This window comes from Ranitomeya variabilis, chromosome 3 (genome assembly GCF_051348905.1).
Source record: "Ranitomeya variabilis isolate aRanVar5 chromosome 3, aRanVar5.hap1, whole genome shotgun sequence".
NCBI lineage: Eukaryota > Metazoa > Chordata > Amphibia > Anura > Dendrobatidae > Ranitomeya > Ranitomeya variabilis.
This window is the reverse complement of record NC_135234.1, coordinates 104,480,386-104,499,676: the sequence shown is the minus strand read 5'-3', so window position 1 is coordinate 104,499,676 and position 19,291 is coordinate 104,480,386. Positions and strand designations below refer to the sequence as shown.

The window sequence follows — 19,291 nt, the reverse complement described above, 5'->3', positions numbered from 1 at the left end:
ATCTTTACATAGCAAACACCTGGCACACCAGTGAGGAGGATCAACGCGTTTCAACTATGAAGTCTTAGATCATGAGTAAGACTTCATAGTTGAAATGCGTTGATCCTCCTCACTGGTGTGCCAGGTGTTTGCTATGTAAGATTTTTCATTTTGAAGAACTATTTATCGCTTTAGTTGTCTAATAAAGTCTCACAAAGTCTGAACTGCCTCCACCTCCAGCTGGATCATTTCTCTTTTTGTCTCCAAATAGAGATAGTTATGTTCTCAAATGCCAAGAAAAGTAGGTAATAATCAATACAGGTAAATGGAGTGAGTGTATAGCAGAATGGAGTGCCACTTTAAATTCAAGAATCAAAACACTGTATTATACTATAACCTTAAAGTGCCTGTGCATGAAAAGATTCCATTAGTTTAATAAGACCAAAATATCTAATAATAGAATATCTTTTTTTCCAAAAACTATTTGTAGATAGGGTTATGCAATTATAACAGTGATGAAAACTAGATTGTATATTAAATCTCCACATGCTATATGCTACACGCCTGACCAATGTAGGTAAGCTATTATAGTAAAGACCAAAATATATGGGTGGGATAGGACATAGTCCTGTGTATGCTATGCAACTTACTGGTCCAAGTTAAATGACTGGGTCTGTCCTGCATCACTCAGCCCCGACGCACGTTTCGTCCACACTTGCTCAGGAGGCGTATCAGGGAGGAGGGATGACAGACCTTTAAAAATATGATGTCCCAATGGTGGATTGAGTTCAGGTGTCACGTGAGCGATCAGGGTTGCTAGAAGTATGATGTGGCGCACAGTCATCCGCCTGCCTCCAGGAAGTAGCTCGTCAGCTCCGACGGTTGGACCGCAAGCCTGCAGTAAGGCCAATATGATGGCCGCTGTGTGTTCGAGCAGGATCAGAGTGTCGGGGGTGGATTATACTAATAAAAACGGATGATACAGTAAGGGTGATGTATATATTTATACATCACCCTTACTGCACCATGTGTTTTTATTAGTATAATTTACACTTTTAGCACATTTTCCATTCACATTATTATTCACATTATATTCTGTAGGCCAACCTTGTTATTCTTGTATTTATGCATGTCCTCCCTAAACTTACAGGCTATGCTGCTCTGGCTTACCTAGAGTGAGTGTGCATGTCAATTAGCGCTGCCCCCTGACTTGATTCACCCCCGGCACTCTGACCCTGCTGGAACACACAGCGGCCATCATATTGGCAGGGCGGGCAACCGCAATGTGTATGACATTGGATTTGTACCATTTATTCTCAAAACTAGATACTTATAAAGTAGTCTTAGGTCTGATATTGATAAGTAAGCCCTTAGTGTGATCTTCAAACCTGACCCCTATTGTATGTAAAAAAGCTCTCTTACGCTTAGCCCATATATTTATATATGATTCAATATTTTGGCATTTACATTTATTGCACTTCATATCCTGTGTCACTGTTCTCCCTCCCACTAGAAAGATTCAATAGCAGGAATTCTGCATCCCCTCCTTTACTTCCTCAGGAAAAAAATCAAGAAGGATCTTGATCCCAATGAAAGGGCACACACACTGGGCTGGATACTGCAGGGAGAAGACCACTCACCCTGTGACTACGATGGAATTATTCTATGGCAGCGCCTGGCTTATCTTTCAGCCTTTCTAGGATCTCATTCTCCTGGTTTCAAACTTATTCCATGTAGCAGTATATTAAACATGTCCCATCATAGCAGAAAGCTGATACTGATGCTAATGCTCTGGACCTGGATACAAAGAGTGAAATCTCAGGAGCTGGATCCTGCTGGTAGAAATGTCTGTAAATCTGACAGGTAAGCACTCATGTCAGCTCTACTTGTTTGAACTCAGTATGTGATTATCTGTGTAATATTGCAATTTCTGATTATTATCAGACTGTAATTCCAGGAAAATGCTGGGGAACATTTTGACAACTGCAAAAATCTGTTACAATGTAGAACTGAAGGTGCTGTATAGAATAATGGCTGTATCTGCTATCATGCCATTGTTTATTACGATCTTACATAATATATTAATCCAGGTTTAGGAGCAAACATTAGGTCAAGTGCATACTATTCTGCCATACTAAATACATAAACCTATATATTGGTTGATTTTTTTTGTAATTTTGCAATTGCAAAAGTGTCTGTGAAAGGCAACATTTAAAAACTTTATTAATTGGTTAAAAAATAGGGATTTTTAATTCTCTACTTCACTGTTTGTAAACATAGCTGATCTCCTACTAACACATTCTCTGCTCCTCCTCACTGCCGGTGATATCTCTCCAAATCCTGGTGGTTCTCTCCACATCTTCACAGCCACGATCTATCACAAATTTCCACAACCTTTCTTTATCTCATACTCATTGGCCCAGCCTCCACTTCCCCAGTCCCTCTAGCAGGAGGTCAATGGAACACTTGCTCTGTCTGTAACAAACTTTCATATATCCATGATCTTTTCATTACTAACAAACTTTTCTTCCTCTATATTGCCGAAACCTGGCCTCCCACCTCTGACACAGCCTCTCCAGATGCACTTTCTTATGGGAGACTCCAGCTTTCTCACACCCCCTGCCCCAGCAGCTAGCACTCTGTCCTCCTCCTCCTGGACCTGTTCTCTGGTTTTTACACTATGGACCATTCCCTCTTATTGCAGATTCTCTCATCATCACAGACCTGGTTCTATCTTGGATCTCTTCATACCTAACAGACCGGACATTCAGTGTCTCCCTCTCACACATCACCTCCTCACCCCCTTTCTGTTGGTGTCCCCCAAGGTCCAGTTCTAGGACCCCTGTTCTCCATCTACACCTTCGGTCTGGGACAGCTCATAGAGTCCCACCGCTTTCAGTATCACCTCTATGCTGATGACACACAGATCTACCTCTCTGGACCCGATATCACCACTTTACTAACCAAAATCCCATAATATCTTTCCACTATTTCATTCTTCTCTGCTATATTTGTAAAACTTAACATGGACAAAACAGAATTCATCATTTTCCCCCATCTCAATCAACTCCCCCAACAGACCTATCCATCAAAGTCAATGGCTGATCACTCTACCCAGTCCCACAAACTCGCTGCCTCGTGGTAACCCTGCAATCTAATCTCTCCTTCAAACCACATATCCAAGCCCTTTCCACTTCCTGCCAACTCCAACTGAAAAATACTTCCCAGATCCATACATTCCTTAGTCAATAATCTGCAAAAACCCTAGTGCATGCCCTCATCATTTCCCACCTCAACTACTCCTCCTGCTCGGTGGACTCCCTTCTAACACTCTCACACCCCTCCAATCCATCCTGAACTCTTCTGCCTGACTAATCCACTTGTCCCCCCCCCCCTCCCCGCAATTCCCCTGCCTCTGTCAATCCCTTCAATGGCTCCCCATCATCCAGAGACTCCAGTTCAAAACCCTAACAATGGCTTACAAAGCCATCCACAACCAGTCTCCTCCATACATCTGTGACCTAGTCTTCCGTTACTCACCTGCATGCAACCTCCGATCCTCACAAGATCTCCTTCTCTACTTGCCTCTTATCTCCTTTTCCAACAATTGCATACAAGCTTTTTCCAGTGCATCCCCCAGATCTAGAACTTTCTACCCCAACATATCAGACGCTCACCTACCGTGGAAACCTTCAAAAGGAACCTGAACACCTACCTCTTCTGACAAGCCTACAACCTGCAGTGACCCTCGCTCTACCATACCGCCACAGCCAGCTCTGCCCTCACCTACTGTATTCTCAACCATCCATCCCTTGTAGATTCTGAGCCCTCGTGGGCAGGGTTCTCTATCCTCCTGTACCAGTCAGTGACTTGTATTGTTTAAGATTATTGTACTTGTTTTTTCCTATGTATACCCCTCTTCACATGTAAAGCACCATGGAATAAATGGTGCTATAAGAATCTGTCATGGTTAGGACATGGTTAATGTCCTGTTCTCGTATGGTTAATATGGTTGGCCTCTCTTTAAAGATGGGAGGGATATTTATACTCGCTCCCAGCTTGAGTTCCTTGCCAGCTATACTTCTGTTTTGGTTTGTGTGCCTGTCTCCTGGAGTGTATGTTCGGTCTGCACTTAGTTTACCTTGCTTTCCGTGTGTTTCTCTGTTTGCTATTCTGGATTCCTGATCTCTGGGTTTGCTTCTGACTATCCCCTGTTTCGTCCCTTAGTTGGTTAGTACCTGGCGTTTAGCTCAGCTCCGTGGCTGCTGTGTGCAGCTCTCTCCGCAGCATCAATACCCGGGAGCTTTGACATAATCTAGGCAAGGAGCCCTTGTAAGCTCTTGGCTATAGAGCAAGCAATCACTGCTCTAAAGCTGACTTCATTGCTTAATCTGGTCAGCTTCAGTAACACTGTGCTACTCTGATACTGTAAAGACAAAGCTGCCTCTGCTTGCAGTATTGGAGAGCACCTAGTTCAGACCAGTGGTGCAACCATTCTGCTGATCTGAACTGTCAATCATCAGGAGCATACGGCTCTCAGCAAGCAGGAAGCCTTGAGTCCTGGGAGTAATGTTCTGCTGAAGACTGGTGTTGAGAAACCCTTTTGAGTACTATAATTTTTTAATAAAAATAGGAGTTGTGATATCCCAATATTGTGTAAACTGGGTCAACGTAACCTTTTCTACGTCTATAGTTAAACAGACAGTGTCCCTCCCTCAGATTCGCATTACCTACGACCAACGCCAGGCTGGGACTAAAATTTGTACCTGGCAGTTGAAATTACACCAGTCCATGCCGCCCTCCTTCCCCTCTTCCCCATGTGGAGGTCTCTATTACAAATATTAACCTGCTTGACATTGGCGAAAATCAATACTGTTTGCAAAACCAATATTACCGATAGTACTGGTATATAAGGTAAAATAACACAGCCACAGTATGACCTCTTATTACCACCATATAGTGAAAGAACAATGCCACCATACTGCTAATTAACAAATATGACAGAAACAAGACCAATAGTACCTTCCATACGGCATTATAAGAGATAAATAATACTGCCAGACCATAACCAATTATTACCATCAAATACAATAGTGGTAATACCACCATAGATTTCATTAACTAAAAGTACTGTACTGATATTACCATTACCACCATACAGTGACCATGTAATGGTAGATATCAGGTTTACACCAATACCCTGCACACCATGTGAATGTAAAGTCTACCGATAATTCCAGTCACTCACCATCTGATTGTAATCACTTACTTTCCCTTTTTTTCCTTTCAGCCCAGACCAGTATGACCACTTCTTCCATCCATGACTCATTTGTGTAAAATGTGACACATGCGCATTTTTGGCTTATTGCTTTTCCAGCCTCCTCAGATTCGCCCAACTCTATACAATCCATATCGTGCTAAAACCAGTGCCCTAAACAGTGATAATGCCTTAGCTGTGCCCTGCATAGTAATATTCCCCTCCTCCCCATCCCAAAATAAGAGTGTCTGTGCCCCTACAGAATAATAATTCTCACTCTTTGCCACCACATGGTAATAGTTCCCCAATCTGTGCCTCATCATAATAATGGTTCTTGTGCCTCCTTATACTTATACAGCCCCCTATAGTAATTATGCCCCCCGTGCTTCCTTATTATTATAATCACTAGATGGTGGCCCGATTTTAACGTATCGGGTATTCTAGAATATGTATGTAGTTTATTTATGAAGTTTTCAGAATAATGCAATTTATACAAAGGATTCGGCCGGCCGCGACCAATTAGCGAAGCGTGGTTCAAATTCTGCACCAATTCGCGGGAGAACTGCAACTGTCGCTGATTGGTCAGCAATGAAGCGCTTCAGAGGGCTCATTGGTGACACAGGAGCAGTGGGGGAACTATGTGGGACCCATTTTACTGTATGGAGGACTATGTTGGGCTCATTATTCTGTATGGAGGAGTATGTGCACTATTACACTGTATGGAGGACAATGTTAGCCCATTGTACAGTGTGGAGAACTATGTGGAGTCCATTATACTGTATGGAGGACTATGCAGGGCCATTATACTGTATGGAGGACTATGTGGGGCCCATTATACTGTGTGGGGGACTATGCAGGGCCATTATACTGTATAGAGGACTATGTGGGGGCCCATTATACTGTTTGGAGGACTATGTGGGGTTATTATTTTGTATAAAGGACTATGTGGGACCCATTATACTGCATGGAGGACTATGTGAGGCCATTATTGTGTATTGAGGACTATGTGGGACCCAAAATACTATGGGAGGGGGCCCAATTATAACTTCTGCTATGTATGACCCCTACTCACTAGGAAAAACCCAATACTCCGGTTATGTGTTTTGACTCTAAAGATCTATTAACCCCTTAATCCCATATGACGTACTATCCCGTTGAGGTGACCTGGGACTTAATTTCCAGTGACGGGATAGTACGTCATATGCGATCGGCTGCGCTCACGGGGGGAGCGCGGCCGATCGCGGCCGGGTGTCAGCTGACTATCGCAGCGGACAGCCGGCACTATGTGCCAGGAGCGGTCACGAACCGCCCCCGGCACATTAACCCCCGGCACACTGTGATCAAACATGATCGCAGTGTTCCGGCGGTATAGGGAAGCATCGCGCAGGGAGGGGGCTCCCTGCGTGCTTCCCTGAGACCCCCGGAGCAACACGATGGGATCACGTTGCTCCGAGCGTCTCTTACCTCCTATCCCTGTAGGCCCCGGATCCAAAATGACCACGGGGCTGCATCTGGGTCCTGCAGGGATTAATTCCGGGTCCATTGCAGGCGCTGGTAAGCCTGCAGCGCTGTCAGTCAGATCGCTGATCTGACAGAGTGCTGTGCAAACTGTCAGATCAGCGATCTGTGATGTCCCCCCCCCCCCCCGGGACAAAGTAAAAAAGTTTTTAAAAAAAATTCCACATGTGTAAAAAAAAAAATAAAATTATAAATTCCTAAATAAAGAAAAAAAATATATTATTCCCATAAATATATTTCTTTATCTAAATAAAAAAAACAATAAAAGTACACATATTTAGTATCGCCACGTCCGTAATGACCCAACCTATAAAACTAGTTAACCCCTTCAGTGAACACCGTAAGAAAAAAAACGAGCCAAAAAACAACGCTTTATTATCATACCGCTCACCAAAAAGTGGAATAACACGCGATCAAAAAGATGGATATAAATAACCATGATACCGCTGAAAATGTCATCTTGTCCCGCAAAAAACAAGCCACCATACAGCATCATAAGCAAAAAAATAAAAAAGTTATAGTCCTCAGAATAAAGCGATGCCAAAATAATTATTTTTTCTATAAAATAGCTTTTATCGTATAAAAGCGCCAAAACATAAAAAAATGATATAAATGAGATATCGCTGTAATTGTACTGACCCGACGAATAAAACTGCTTTATCAATTTTACCAAACGTGGAACGGTATAAACTCCTCCCCCAAAAGAAATTCATGAATAGCTGGTTTTTGGTCATTCTGCCTCACAAAAATCAGAATAAAAAGCGATCAAAAAATGTCATGTGCCCGAAAATGTTACCAATAAAAACATCAACTCGTCCCGCAAAAAACAAGACCTCACATGACTCTGTGGACCAAAATATGGAAAAATTATAGGTCTCAAAATGTGGAGACGCAAAAACCTTTTTGCTAGAAAAAGCGTCTTTTAGTGTGTGACAGCTGCCAATCATAAAAATCCGATATAAAAATGCTATAAAAGTAAATCAAACCCCCCTTCATCACCCCCTTAGTTAGGGAAAAATAATAAAATTAAAAAAATGTATTTATTTCCATTTTCCCATTAGGGTTAGGGTTAGGGTTAGGGCTAAGGTTTGGGTTAGGGCTAGGGTTAGGGCTAGGGCTAGGGTTAGGGCTAGGGCTAGGGTTAGGGCTAGGGTTAGGGCTAGGGTTAGGGTTGGGGCTAAAGTTAGGGTTAGGGTTAGGGCTAAAGTTAGGGTTAGGGTTTGGATTACATTTACGGTTGGGATTAGGGTTAGTGGTGTGTCAGGGTTAGGGGTGTGGTTAGGGTTACCATTGGGATTAGGGTTATGGGTGTGTTTGGGTTAGGGTTTCAGGTAGAATTGGGGAGTTTCCACTGTTCAGGCACATCAGGGGCTCTCCAAACGCGACATGGCGTCCGATCTCAATTCCAGCCAAATCTGCGTTGAAAAAGTAAAACAGTGCTCCTTCCCTTCCGAGCTCTCCCGTGCGCCCAAACAGGGGTTCACCCCAACATATGGGGTATCAGCGTACTCGGGACAAATTGGACAACAACTTTTGGTGTCCAAGTTCTCTTGCTATCCTTGGGAAAATAAAAATTTGGGGGGCTAAAAATCATTTTTGTGGGAAAAAAAAGGATTTTTTATTTTCACGGCTCTGCGTTGTAAACTGTAGTGAAACACTTGGGGGTTTAAAGTTCTCACAACACATCTAGTTAAGTTTCTTGGGATGTCTAGTTTCCAATATGGGGTCAATTGTGGGGGGTTTCTACTGTTTGGGTACATCAGGGGCTCTGCAAATGCAACGTGATGCCTGTAGACCAATCCATCTAAGTCTGCATTCCAAATGGCGCTCCTTCCCTTCCGAGCTCTGCCATGCGCCCAAACAGTGGTTCCCCCCCACATACGGGGTATCAGCGAACTCATGACAAATTGGACAACAACTTTTGGGGTCCAATTTCTCCTGTTACCCTTGGGAAAATACAAAACTGGGGGCTAATAAATCATTTTTGTGAAAAAAAAAAGAATTTTTATTTTCACGGCTCTGCGTTATAAACTGTAGTGAAACACTTGGGGGTTCAAAGCTCTCAAAACACATCTAGATGAGTTCCTTAGGGGGTCTACTTTCCAAAATGGTGTCACTTGTGGGGGGTTTTAATGTTTAGGCACATCAGGGGCTCTCCAAACGCGACATGGTGTCCCATCTCAATTCCAGTCAATTTTGCATTGAAAAGTCAAACGGCGCTCCTTCCCTTCCGAGCTCTGCCATGCGCCCAAACAATGGTTTACACCCACATATGGGGTATCAGTGTACTCAGGACAAATTGCACAACAATTTTTGGGGTCCAATTTCTTCTCTTACCCTTGGGAAAATAAAAAATTGGGGGCAAAAAGATCATTTTTGTGAAAAAATATGATTTTTTATTTTTACGGCTCTGCATTATAAACTTCTGTGAAGCACTTGGTGGGTTAAAGTGCTCACCACACATCTAGGTAAGTTGCTTAGGGTGTCTACTTTCCAAAATGGTGTCACTTGTGGGGGGTTTCAATGTTTACGCACATTAGGGGCTCAGGGCCGGTTTTAGGCAAAGTGGGGCCCTAGGCAAAAGTTTAAAATGGGGCCCCAAATGCTAACATATTGCACCAACAGAAACATTTTGGTTGTAGCTACATGCGCTGATTTCAGGCCACTAAACGAGCGTGATCAACAATATTGAAGTCATTCGCCACTTGTTTCCAGCCTCTTTACACTGGCTGGGGACAGAATGATCACTAGTAAATAGTGTTGAGCATTCCGATACCGCAAGTATCGGGTATCGGCCGATACTTGCGGGTATCGGAATTCCGATACCGAGATCCGATACTTTTGTGGTATCGGGTATCGGTATCGAAACAACATTAATGTAAAAATGTGTAAAAGAGAGAATTAAAATAAAAAAAATATTGCTATACTTACCTCTCCGACGCAGCCTGGACCTCAGCGAGGGAACCGGCAGCGTTGTTTGCTTAAAATTCGCGCGTTTACTTCCTTACGTGAAGTCCCGGCTTGTGATTGGTCGCGTCGCCCATGTGGCCGCGACGCGACCAATCACAGCAAGCCGTGACGTAATTTTAGGTCCTTCAGGCTTTTAAAATTACGTTCTGGCTTGTGATTGGTCGCGTCGCGGTCACATGGGCGACGCGACCAATCACAGCAAGCTGTGACGTAATTTTAGGTCCTTCAGGATTTTAAAATTACGTTCTGGCTTGTGATTGGTCGCGTCGCCCATGTGACCGCGACGCGACCAATCACAAGCCGTGACGTCACGGGAGGCAGGACACGCGCGCATTTTAAAATGCGCGCGTGTCCTGCCTCCCGTGACGTCACGGCTTGTGATTGGTCGCGTCGCCCATGTGACCGTGACGCGACCAATCACAAGCCAGAACGTAATTTTAAAATCCTGAAGGACCTAAAATTACGTCACGGCTTGCTGTGATTGGTCGCGTCGCGGCCACAGGGGCGACGCGACCAATCACAAGCCGGGACTTCACGTAAGGAAGTAAACGCGCGAATTTTAAGCAAACAACGCTGCCGGTTCCCTCGGTGAGGTCCAGGCTTCGTCGGAGAGGTGAGTATAGCAATATTTTTTATTTTAATTCTCTCTTTTACACATTAATATGGATCCCAGGGCCTGAAGGAGAGTTTCCTCTCCTTCAGACCCTGGGAACCATCAGGAATACCGTCCGATACTTGAGTCCCATTGACTTGTATTGGTATCGGGTATCGGTATCGGATTGGATCCGATACTTTGCCGGTATCGGCCGATACTTTCCGATACCGATACTTTCAAGTATCGGACGGTATCGCTCAACACTACTAGTAAATCAATCTGTCCCCATACAGTATCATCTTAGCAGAATATCTGCAGTTTTAACTGGGCGATGTGCTGATGAGAACAATGATTTTTGTTCCGGCATATACTGTACATACATACACCGTACATACACACACACAGACATACACATTACATGCATACACACATACAGTTATATACACATATAGTATACACATACCGTACATACACACAAATACACATACATACACCGTACGTACACACAGATACACATACAAATACAGTATATGCAAACACATACATATATCATACATACAAACAGATACACATACATATACCATCATACATACACATACCGTACATACATGCATATACCGTACATTCACACAAATGCCGTACACACATATACCGTACATACACACAGATACACACACATATACCGTACATACACAGTTATATACAGTACATATAGTACACACATACCGTACATACATATAAAATACACCCAAATGCACATACCGTACATACATACATATACCGTACATGCATACACACACATACCGAACATACAGATACACATACACGTACCGTACATACACACATACAGTATATACACATACCGTACACACATATACACACACATATACTGTATGTACATGCACATAAACATACATATATACCATATATCCATACAAATTATTGCACATACACAGATACACACATACTGTACATGCATACACACACAGCCATACAACTATACCATATACATACACACATATACTGTACATACACAGATACACACACAGATAGAAACATACACATAGATACACACAGATGCACACATGCATATACAAGCATATACATACATACATACTAATCTTGTATAGGTGATCAGATGAGCCCTGCAGGTCAGTTCAGCTGGAGAGGGCTGCAGACCCCACTGTGGGGGATGGGGCACAGAGCAGGCAGCACTGATATCGGCCCCCTGCTGCTGCCGTGCTGTCCCCTGCAGTGAGCCTCCTCCCCATCTCTTCTCTGTGAGGTGCAGCCTGCTCTGAACAGAACAGTGGAGGGAGCAGAAGAAGTCCTGCTCTTCCTCCATGATGGCTCTATGTGCTGTGCAGCTGGGGCCCCTGACTGTAGGTGAGCACTCACCATTGGGACGCTCCATGCAGGGGGACAGACGGCAGCCAGTGAGCGCTCTCCTCAGTCTGGTCACTGTGAGGTAAGGAAAGCGTTCATTGGCCAGCATCTCTCCCTGCATGACACGCCCCCTTTTTGATCTCCTGCACTTCGCGCCCCGCTCTCTCCCCGACACTCGGTGTTCCATGATTACAGGAGGGAGTGAGAGGGGCCCGATCCTGCATGATACCGGGCCTGCCTGCAGGGGCCCCCCTCCACCTCTGGGCCCCAGAGCAGTGCCATCAACAGTATGTCTGCCCCTGGCTGGGGGCCCCTAGGGCAGCGGGGGCCCCAGGCAGCTGCCTAGTCTGCCTGCCCCTAACGCCGGCCCTGTAGGGGCTCTCCAAACGCAACATGGCGTCCCATCTCAATTCCAGTCAATTTTGCATTGAAAAGTAAAATGGCGCTCCTTTCCTTCCGAGCTCTGCCATGCGCCTAAACAGTGGTTTACCCCCACATATGGGGTATCAGCGTACTCAGGACAAATTGTACAACAACTTTTAGGGTCCATTTTCTCCTGTTACCCTTGGTAAAATAAAACAAATTGGAGCTGAAATACATTTTGTGTGAAAAAAAGTTAAATGTTCATTTTTATTTAAACATTCCAAAAATTCCTGTGAAACACCTGAAGGCTTAATAAGCTTCTTGAATGTGATTTTGAGGACCTTGAGGGGTGCAGTTTTTAGAATGGTGTCACACTTGGGTATTTTCTATCATATAGACCCCTCAAAATTACTTCAAATGAGATGTGGTGCCTAAAAAAAAATGGTGTTGTAAAAATGAGAAATTGCTGGTCAACTTTTAACCCTTATAACTCCCTAACAAAAAATAATTTTGGTTCCAAAATTGTGCTGATGTAAAGTAGACATGTGGGAAATGTTACTTATTAAGTATTTTGTGTGACATATCTCTGTGATTTAAAGGTATAAAAATTCAAATTTGGAAAATTTTTGCCAAATTTCCATTTTTTTCACAAATAAAAGCAAGTTATATCGAATAAATTTTACCACTATCATGAAGTACTATATGTCACGAGAAAACAATGTCAGAATTGCCAAGATCCGTTGAAGCGTTCCAGAGTTGTAACCTCATAAAGAGACAGTGGTCGGAATTGTAAAAATTGGCCCGGTCATTAACGTGCAAACCACCCTCGGGGCTTAAGGGGTTAATTAAACTGCACTTTGTTCGTGGGAGAACCCTTTTAAGCTTGTTTCCATAAGAAAAAATTCATTGTTATATTTGATGATAAGGAAAAACTTTCTAATTTGTAGACTTATTTTTAATAAATATGAAGGTTGGCCCATGACTTTGTCCAAGTTTTTAATTTTGGCCCTCTGTGTATTTGAGATTGACATCCCTGCTCTATGTGGACATCACTTTGGAACATTTGAGATTTAGGGGGCCCTATTTAGTGGATATATAGCAAAACCCAGCAAAATAACAGAGCTGGTTTTAATTAGCGGCATATATAGATGCTAAGCAAACTTTATGAATACTCAGGTAGTTTAGAGCTGACCTAAAACGTCTAGGAGAATGACATAGGAGCTGAGCGCTAGGCTACCATGGTAATTCGATGCGGATGAGAGCAGAAGGGGCAAGCTGCCTTGGAAGTAAGACATGGATCCTGGCGCTGGATCCAAGATAGGTTAGTAACAGAGATGCGCCATCCCATAAAGTTCTTGTATTAAAGAATATAAAAGTTCAAAAAACCTGTGCCTCTTTATTGTAACAATGCCATCCACTGTGCTTTATAATTCTGCCCTCCATAGTGCAGCTTTCATTGTGCCTCCTTATTATGATACTTACCATTGTGCCTCATTTTCATAATGCCCACATTTTAATATAATTGTCTAATTCTGTCTGTTTGTCTGTAACGGAAATCCCGTGTCGCTGATTGGTCACGCCAGCCGCCCGCGACCAATCAGCGACCGGCGCAGTCTGGACGCGAATGGGCGCGGGATTTGAACCATGCTTTGCTGATTGGTCATGCTCGGGCGGTCACGACCAATCAGAGATATTGGCGCGGGATTTAAACACCGCTTCACTGATTGGTCGCACCCGGCCGGGCGCGACCAATCAGCGACAGGCGCAGTCCGGCCGTGAATTGGCGTGGGATTTGAACCACGCTTCGCTGATTGATTGGTCGTAGCCGGCCGGGCGTGACCAGTGGTATTGGCGCGGGATTTAAACCAATTTAAACAGTTAGATATTCATGTAATGGTTTATATATTTTGATGATCTGTTTAATAATTTCGTTCAGTTGTACTAAGTTCTATGAGCAATAAAATTTAATGATAATATATATATTTTACCTGGAAAATCCTGTGTATTCATTGCATTATTCTTAAATCTTCATAAATAAACTACATACATCTAGAATACCCGATGCGTTAGAATCGGGCCACCATCTAGTTTTAATATAACTGTAGAAAAAGACATGAACCAAACATCCAAAACTCATACATTGATCTATTGCGGATAAGCAAACATTTGCAAGAGTGAACATATTTAGAATTGAGAGTCCTCAGTGGTTGATACCTTTTAATGGCTAACTGAAAAGATGGTAACAAATTGCAAGCTTTCGAGACTACATACGTCTCTTCATCAGGCAAAGACTAAAACAAATTCTGAAGAATCACATATTTATGCACAACATAGCATAGAGAAAAAAAAAAAAAAAGAGGGGAAAAAAAACCATGGATAAGCTAGGTGACATGAAGCAGAATTACCATGGGTGATAAACAGTTACGTCCATAAATATTGGGCCAATTCTTAGATAAGGATTGTTTTATTGTCCTGTGATTAGGGTCTCGTTCTGTTGTGATGACCCCACATGGTCTGAGGGGCAAGTTCATTAGTTGATGTAAAAAGACATAAATCCGTGTGACACATTCATTCCTGCATTTAGAGTGTCAAAGGTCGTCATCAGTTTATATTCCCAGACTCTCCTGTCTTTCTGTGATTTGAAGTTACTTTTCAATACAAGTAATTTCATGTCCATAATGCTATGATTTGGGAGACAGAAATGTATTGCCACAGGTATATCCATTCTTTTTTCTTTTATTGTATGGCGATGAGAGTTCATCCTTGTTCTCAGTTTCTGCCCTGTCTCCCCCACATACAGACCCCCAGTTGGACATTTAGTACAAATGATTAGGTACACCACATTAGAAGTGATGCAGCTGAATGTACCTGGTATCTTGTAGTCCTGGTGTGAATTGGGGATCTTTATCTTGTCCGTGGTCATTATAAATGGACAGGTTTTACATTTTTTCTGATTGCAGGGAAAGGTACCTGCAGCTGTTGGAGAGGACAGGGAGCTTCTGACAATGATGCTTCTTAGATTTGATTTCTTAGATTCTAAGAAGCATCATTGTCAGAAGCTCCCTGTCCTCTCCAACAGCTGCAGGTACCTTTCCCTGCAATCAGAAAAAATGTAAAACCTGTCCATTTATAATGACCACGGACAAGATAAAGATCCCCAATTCACACCAGGACTACAAGATACCAGGTACATTCAGCTGCATCACTTCTAATGTGGTGTACCTAATCATTTGTACTAAATGTCCAACTGGGGGTCTGTATGTGGGGGAGACAGGGCAGAAACTGAGAACAAGGATGAACTCTCATCGCCATACAATAAAAGAAAAAAGAATGGATATACCTGTGGCAATACATTTCTGTCTCCCAAATCATAGCATTATGGACATGAAATTACTTGTATTGAAAAGTAACTTCAAAACTCAGAGAGACAGAAGAGTCTGGGAGTATAAACTGATGACGACCTTTGACACTCTAAATGCAGGAATGAATGTGTCACACGGATTTATGTCTTTTTACATCAACTAATGAACTTGCCCCTCAGACCATGTGGGGTCATCACAACAGAACGAGACCCTAATCACAGGACAATAAAACAATCCTTATCTAAGAATTGGCCCAATATTTATGGACGTAACTGTTTATCACCCATGGTAATTCTGCTTCATGTCACCTAGCTTATCCATGGTTTTTTTTCCCCTTTTTTTTTTTTTTTCTCTATACTATGTTGTGCATAAATATGTGATTCTTCAGAATTTGTTTTAGTCTTTGCCTGATGAAGAGACGTATGTAGTCTCGAAAGCTTGCAATTTGTTACCATCTTTTCAGTTAGCCATTAAAAGGTATCAACCACTGAGGACTCTCAATTCTAAATATTTTTCTATCTACTGGCTAACACGGTACCAAGATATATTTCTTTCCTGTATCAAGAGTGAACATGAGATTCTTAGTTAACATTCTGTTCAGATTGTATGAAACTCACAGCCAACCTCTTGGTGAGTTCCTAACCTTAACACAACAATACCACACCAGCATGGGGAGAGATCCAGGTGCCTCACAGCACAAGCTGCAAGGCAAAGCCCCCACATCTCCAAGATACACCACCACAGGTACAGCCCCACAGCAGTACTGGCCATACAGCACCAACGCCAAGTGAAAGGTGCTACAAAAACCTCATCTTCCACATGTTGAGAAAAAAATCCACTCCTGCCTATGACCCCTTTATTATTGGATTGCTTTTCAGCTTTGTGTATCATGATGCATTTAGTGCCATGTGACTCAGAGTTCATAACTAAGTTGTTATATCAGAAATGTTGGTCGGATTTAATGGTGGTAACTTCTGACATTTTATGGTTGAATTGCTGATGAACTAATTTGCAGCTTTTTAGTTATTAAGTAGTGGTCTTCGCACATAAAGCAATGCAACCCAAGTGTGGACGTTATGGGCTGCGTCCTGATATCTGCTGTCAAATTGATTCTAGGGAAATTAGAAAATTGATTACTTATTGTGATAGGGATACATGGTTGTGTAAAAAATGTCCAACCATTAATCATAAATGAAGCATCATGATCACATCTTGGCCTCATGCTGGGTGTTGTTATGGTTTATCTCATGGCGTCGATTTCTATGCCTTAGGACTGGAGGAACAACTCGGACTGGTGGTGTCAGAGCAGAGCAGGATTAGGAGCAGCACCTGAGAATAGCAAAGCTGGACATGCAGGACACAATGTAGAACAGCAAGGAACAGTCATGACCCTGGTAATGTCGAGCAGTTGGGGTAAGGTAACATAACCAACACTCACTCGTCGATGCCCACCCCCAAGCCCCATGCCCTTGACTCCAAATAAAGACTACGACTACAAATTCTTTTGAATAATGTCGGCCACAGCAGCCTTTTTATTTAAATACAAACAGACAAAATGAATAATAAACATCCAATAATTTTAAACTAGGAGGGGTCCTTGGAGCTCCGAGGAATCTGGTGATCAAAACATAGCATAGCGTGAACGTTAGCAAAAACCAAATTACTCCCAGCCGTTACCACCTGGCTCAGGAGCACCAAAAACCCCATCGGGTTCACTGTTCACGCTAAAATTCCCGGGGAGCCGACCACCCCTGCCGGAACCCCCCAAGTCACCAGATCCAAAACAAGTTTTACCACAAAATACAGGGGATCCATAAGCCAATGGATCCCCCCAACCCAATTTCCATCAACTCCAAGGACTCCCCCCAGCCAACACGGCCACAATGACCCATGCTACCGAAAATTAACCTAAGAACAAAAGAAAAAACCACCCTCTGAAAACAAAACAATTAGGGCGGGCGGGCGGGACACTCGTTGCCCAGAGAGCGGGAACTGACCGGACCACACCCCCCACTGCCGTTTTGAGTTCAAAATTCCAATTAAGCCCCCACCCCTAAATCTGAACCCCTCCCTCCATCCCATGGTCATGATGTGCCTACCCTTACGCCGCAGGGGGAGGGGCGGCTTCAGCTCCAGCCATTACTGATACCTAGGTACAGCTGAACCGAGTACACAGACAGGACCTTGGAACAGCTAAGCAGAGTGCGCAGAGATGCATCTAGATGCAAGAGATACAAGTGTGCGGATAGCATCTTAGAACACCATAGTGGGGCATGCAGTCAAGCACTTTTATAATTCAGTGCCAAGTGTTGGTATAGCACTTTGGAATGCTTGAGATGTAAGAGGCAGTCTTTAGTGGATGTATAGCAAAGCCCTGTAAAATAACAGTGCTGGCTTTGATTAGTTTGATGACAAAACAGCACTACTTGTCAAAAAAATGTACACTGCAACAAATTAGAAAAATTCCTATATTCTCTATAAAAAATATCAAATCTACTCTAAATATTGAACCAGTTTAAGAATTGTGGTGGAATTGTACAGGTTATATGCATTGTGATTTCGGAGCTGCACACAGTAATGCTTGTGTACATTTGTTTCCACATCCTGTTTGTATTCAACCACACTTCCTTTCCAACAATAGGGAATTCCATTTCTGGACTTTCTCAGATTTTGGAGGCTGCTCAATATACAATGTAACATGACAGTATCACTGACATCTATAAACGTCGATGTGCAAAACAAGTCATTTTATAGAAAACACAGACCTTGCAAAAACCTCTTCTTCAATATTAGGCATATATCAAATATATTATAAAGTAAGTTGTTAGAGATATAGATCTGGGCTTTGATTACAAACTAGAATATGGGGCTTCCTGGGTCTTGCTAATAGTTATAGTACGTGGCAAAACTAAAAAGTATCTATATGTACAGTACTGTTCAAATGTTTTAGGCAGGTGTGGAAAAATGCTGCAAAGTAAGAATGCTTTAAAAAATTGAAGTGCTAATAGTTTATTTTTAGAAATTAACAAAATGTAAAGTGAATGAGCAAAAGAGAAATACAAAATCTAAATCCAATCAATATTTGGTGTGACCACAATTCATCTTCAAAACGTTATCAAAGCTTCAATTCTTCTAGGTACACTTGCAAACAGTATATGAAGAAACTCGGTAGGGATGTTGTTCCAAACATCTTGGACAACTAACCACCGATCTTCTGTAGATGGAGGCTAGCTCAAGTTCTTCTGTCTCTTCATGTCATACCAGACAGACTTGATGATGTTGAAATTAGGGCACTGTGAGGCCACATCACCACTTCTAGGATTCCATGTTCTTCTTTATGCCGAAGATAGTATTTAATGTTATTGGTTGTTATTGGCTCTGTGTTTGGCGTCTATGTCCTGCTGTAGAATACATTTGGAGCCAACCAGACGCCTCCCTGAAGGTATTGTATGATGGATAACTATCTGCCTGCAAGTCCACAAGTTACGAAGACAGAGCGCTATGCAGTAACGTCACCGAAAGTTACAGATGTCTGGATGGACCAAATTTCATCTAAGATATGCTTTCTTCCTCAGGGATAAGTCACTGCTTCACCTAGACTTCTTACATAGCTGCTTGTGGTTGTCAATTAGTAAACGTGTGGTACTAATCATTCCTTTGGATCGTCTGCAATGCCAATGTGATCATATTGGAAGTTAACACTTTCAATGAGTACTGTTTAAAATAAATAAAAATAAATATATGGCTATTATTATTGTCCTGCAAAAAATATTAATTTATTTTTATTAATTCTATAGAAAGTAAAATGCTTTAAAAAAAATAAAAAGATACAAAAAAAATCAAATATGTGTGAAATTTGAC

General features: G+C 42.5%; 1 protein-coding gene across 1 annotated transcript in view; it reads left to right on the top strand.

Moving 5' to 3' along the window:
- Positions 1-1,554: 1,554 nt before the first annotated feature.
- Positions 1,555-19,291, top strand: part of SCARF1 (scavenger receptor class F member 1) — a 128,592-nt gene continuing 110,855 nt past the window's right edge. The window contains exon 1 of the mRNA XM_077294462.1: positions 1,555-1,842. Coding sequence (XP_077150577.1) covers positions 1,730-1,842 — 113 coding nt within the window. The 5' untranslated portion in view covers positions 1,555-1,729. The remainder of the gene's footprint in view (positions 1,843-19,291) is intronic.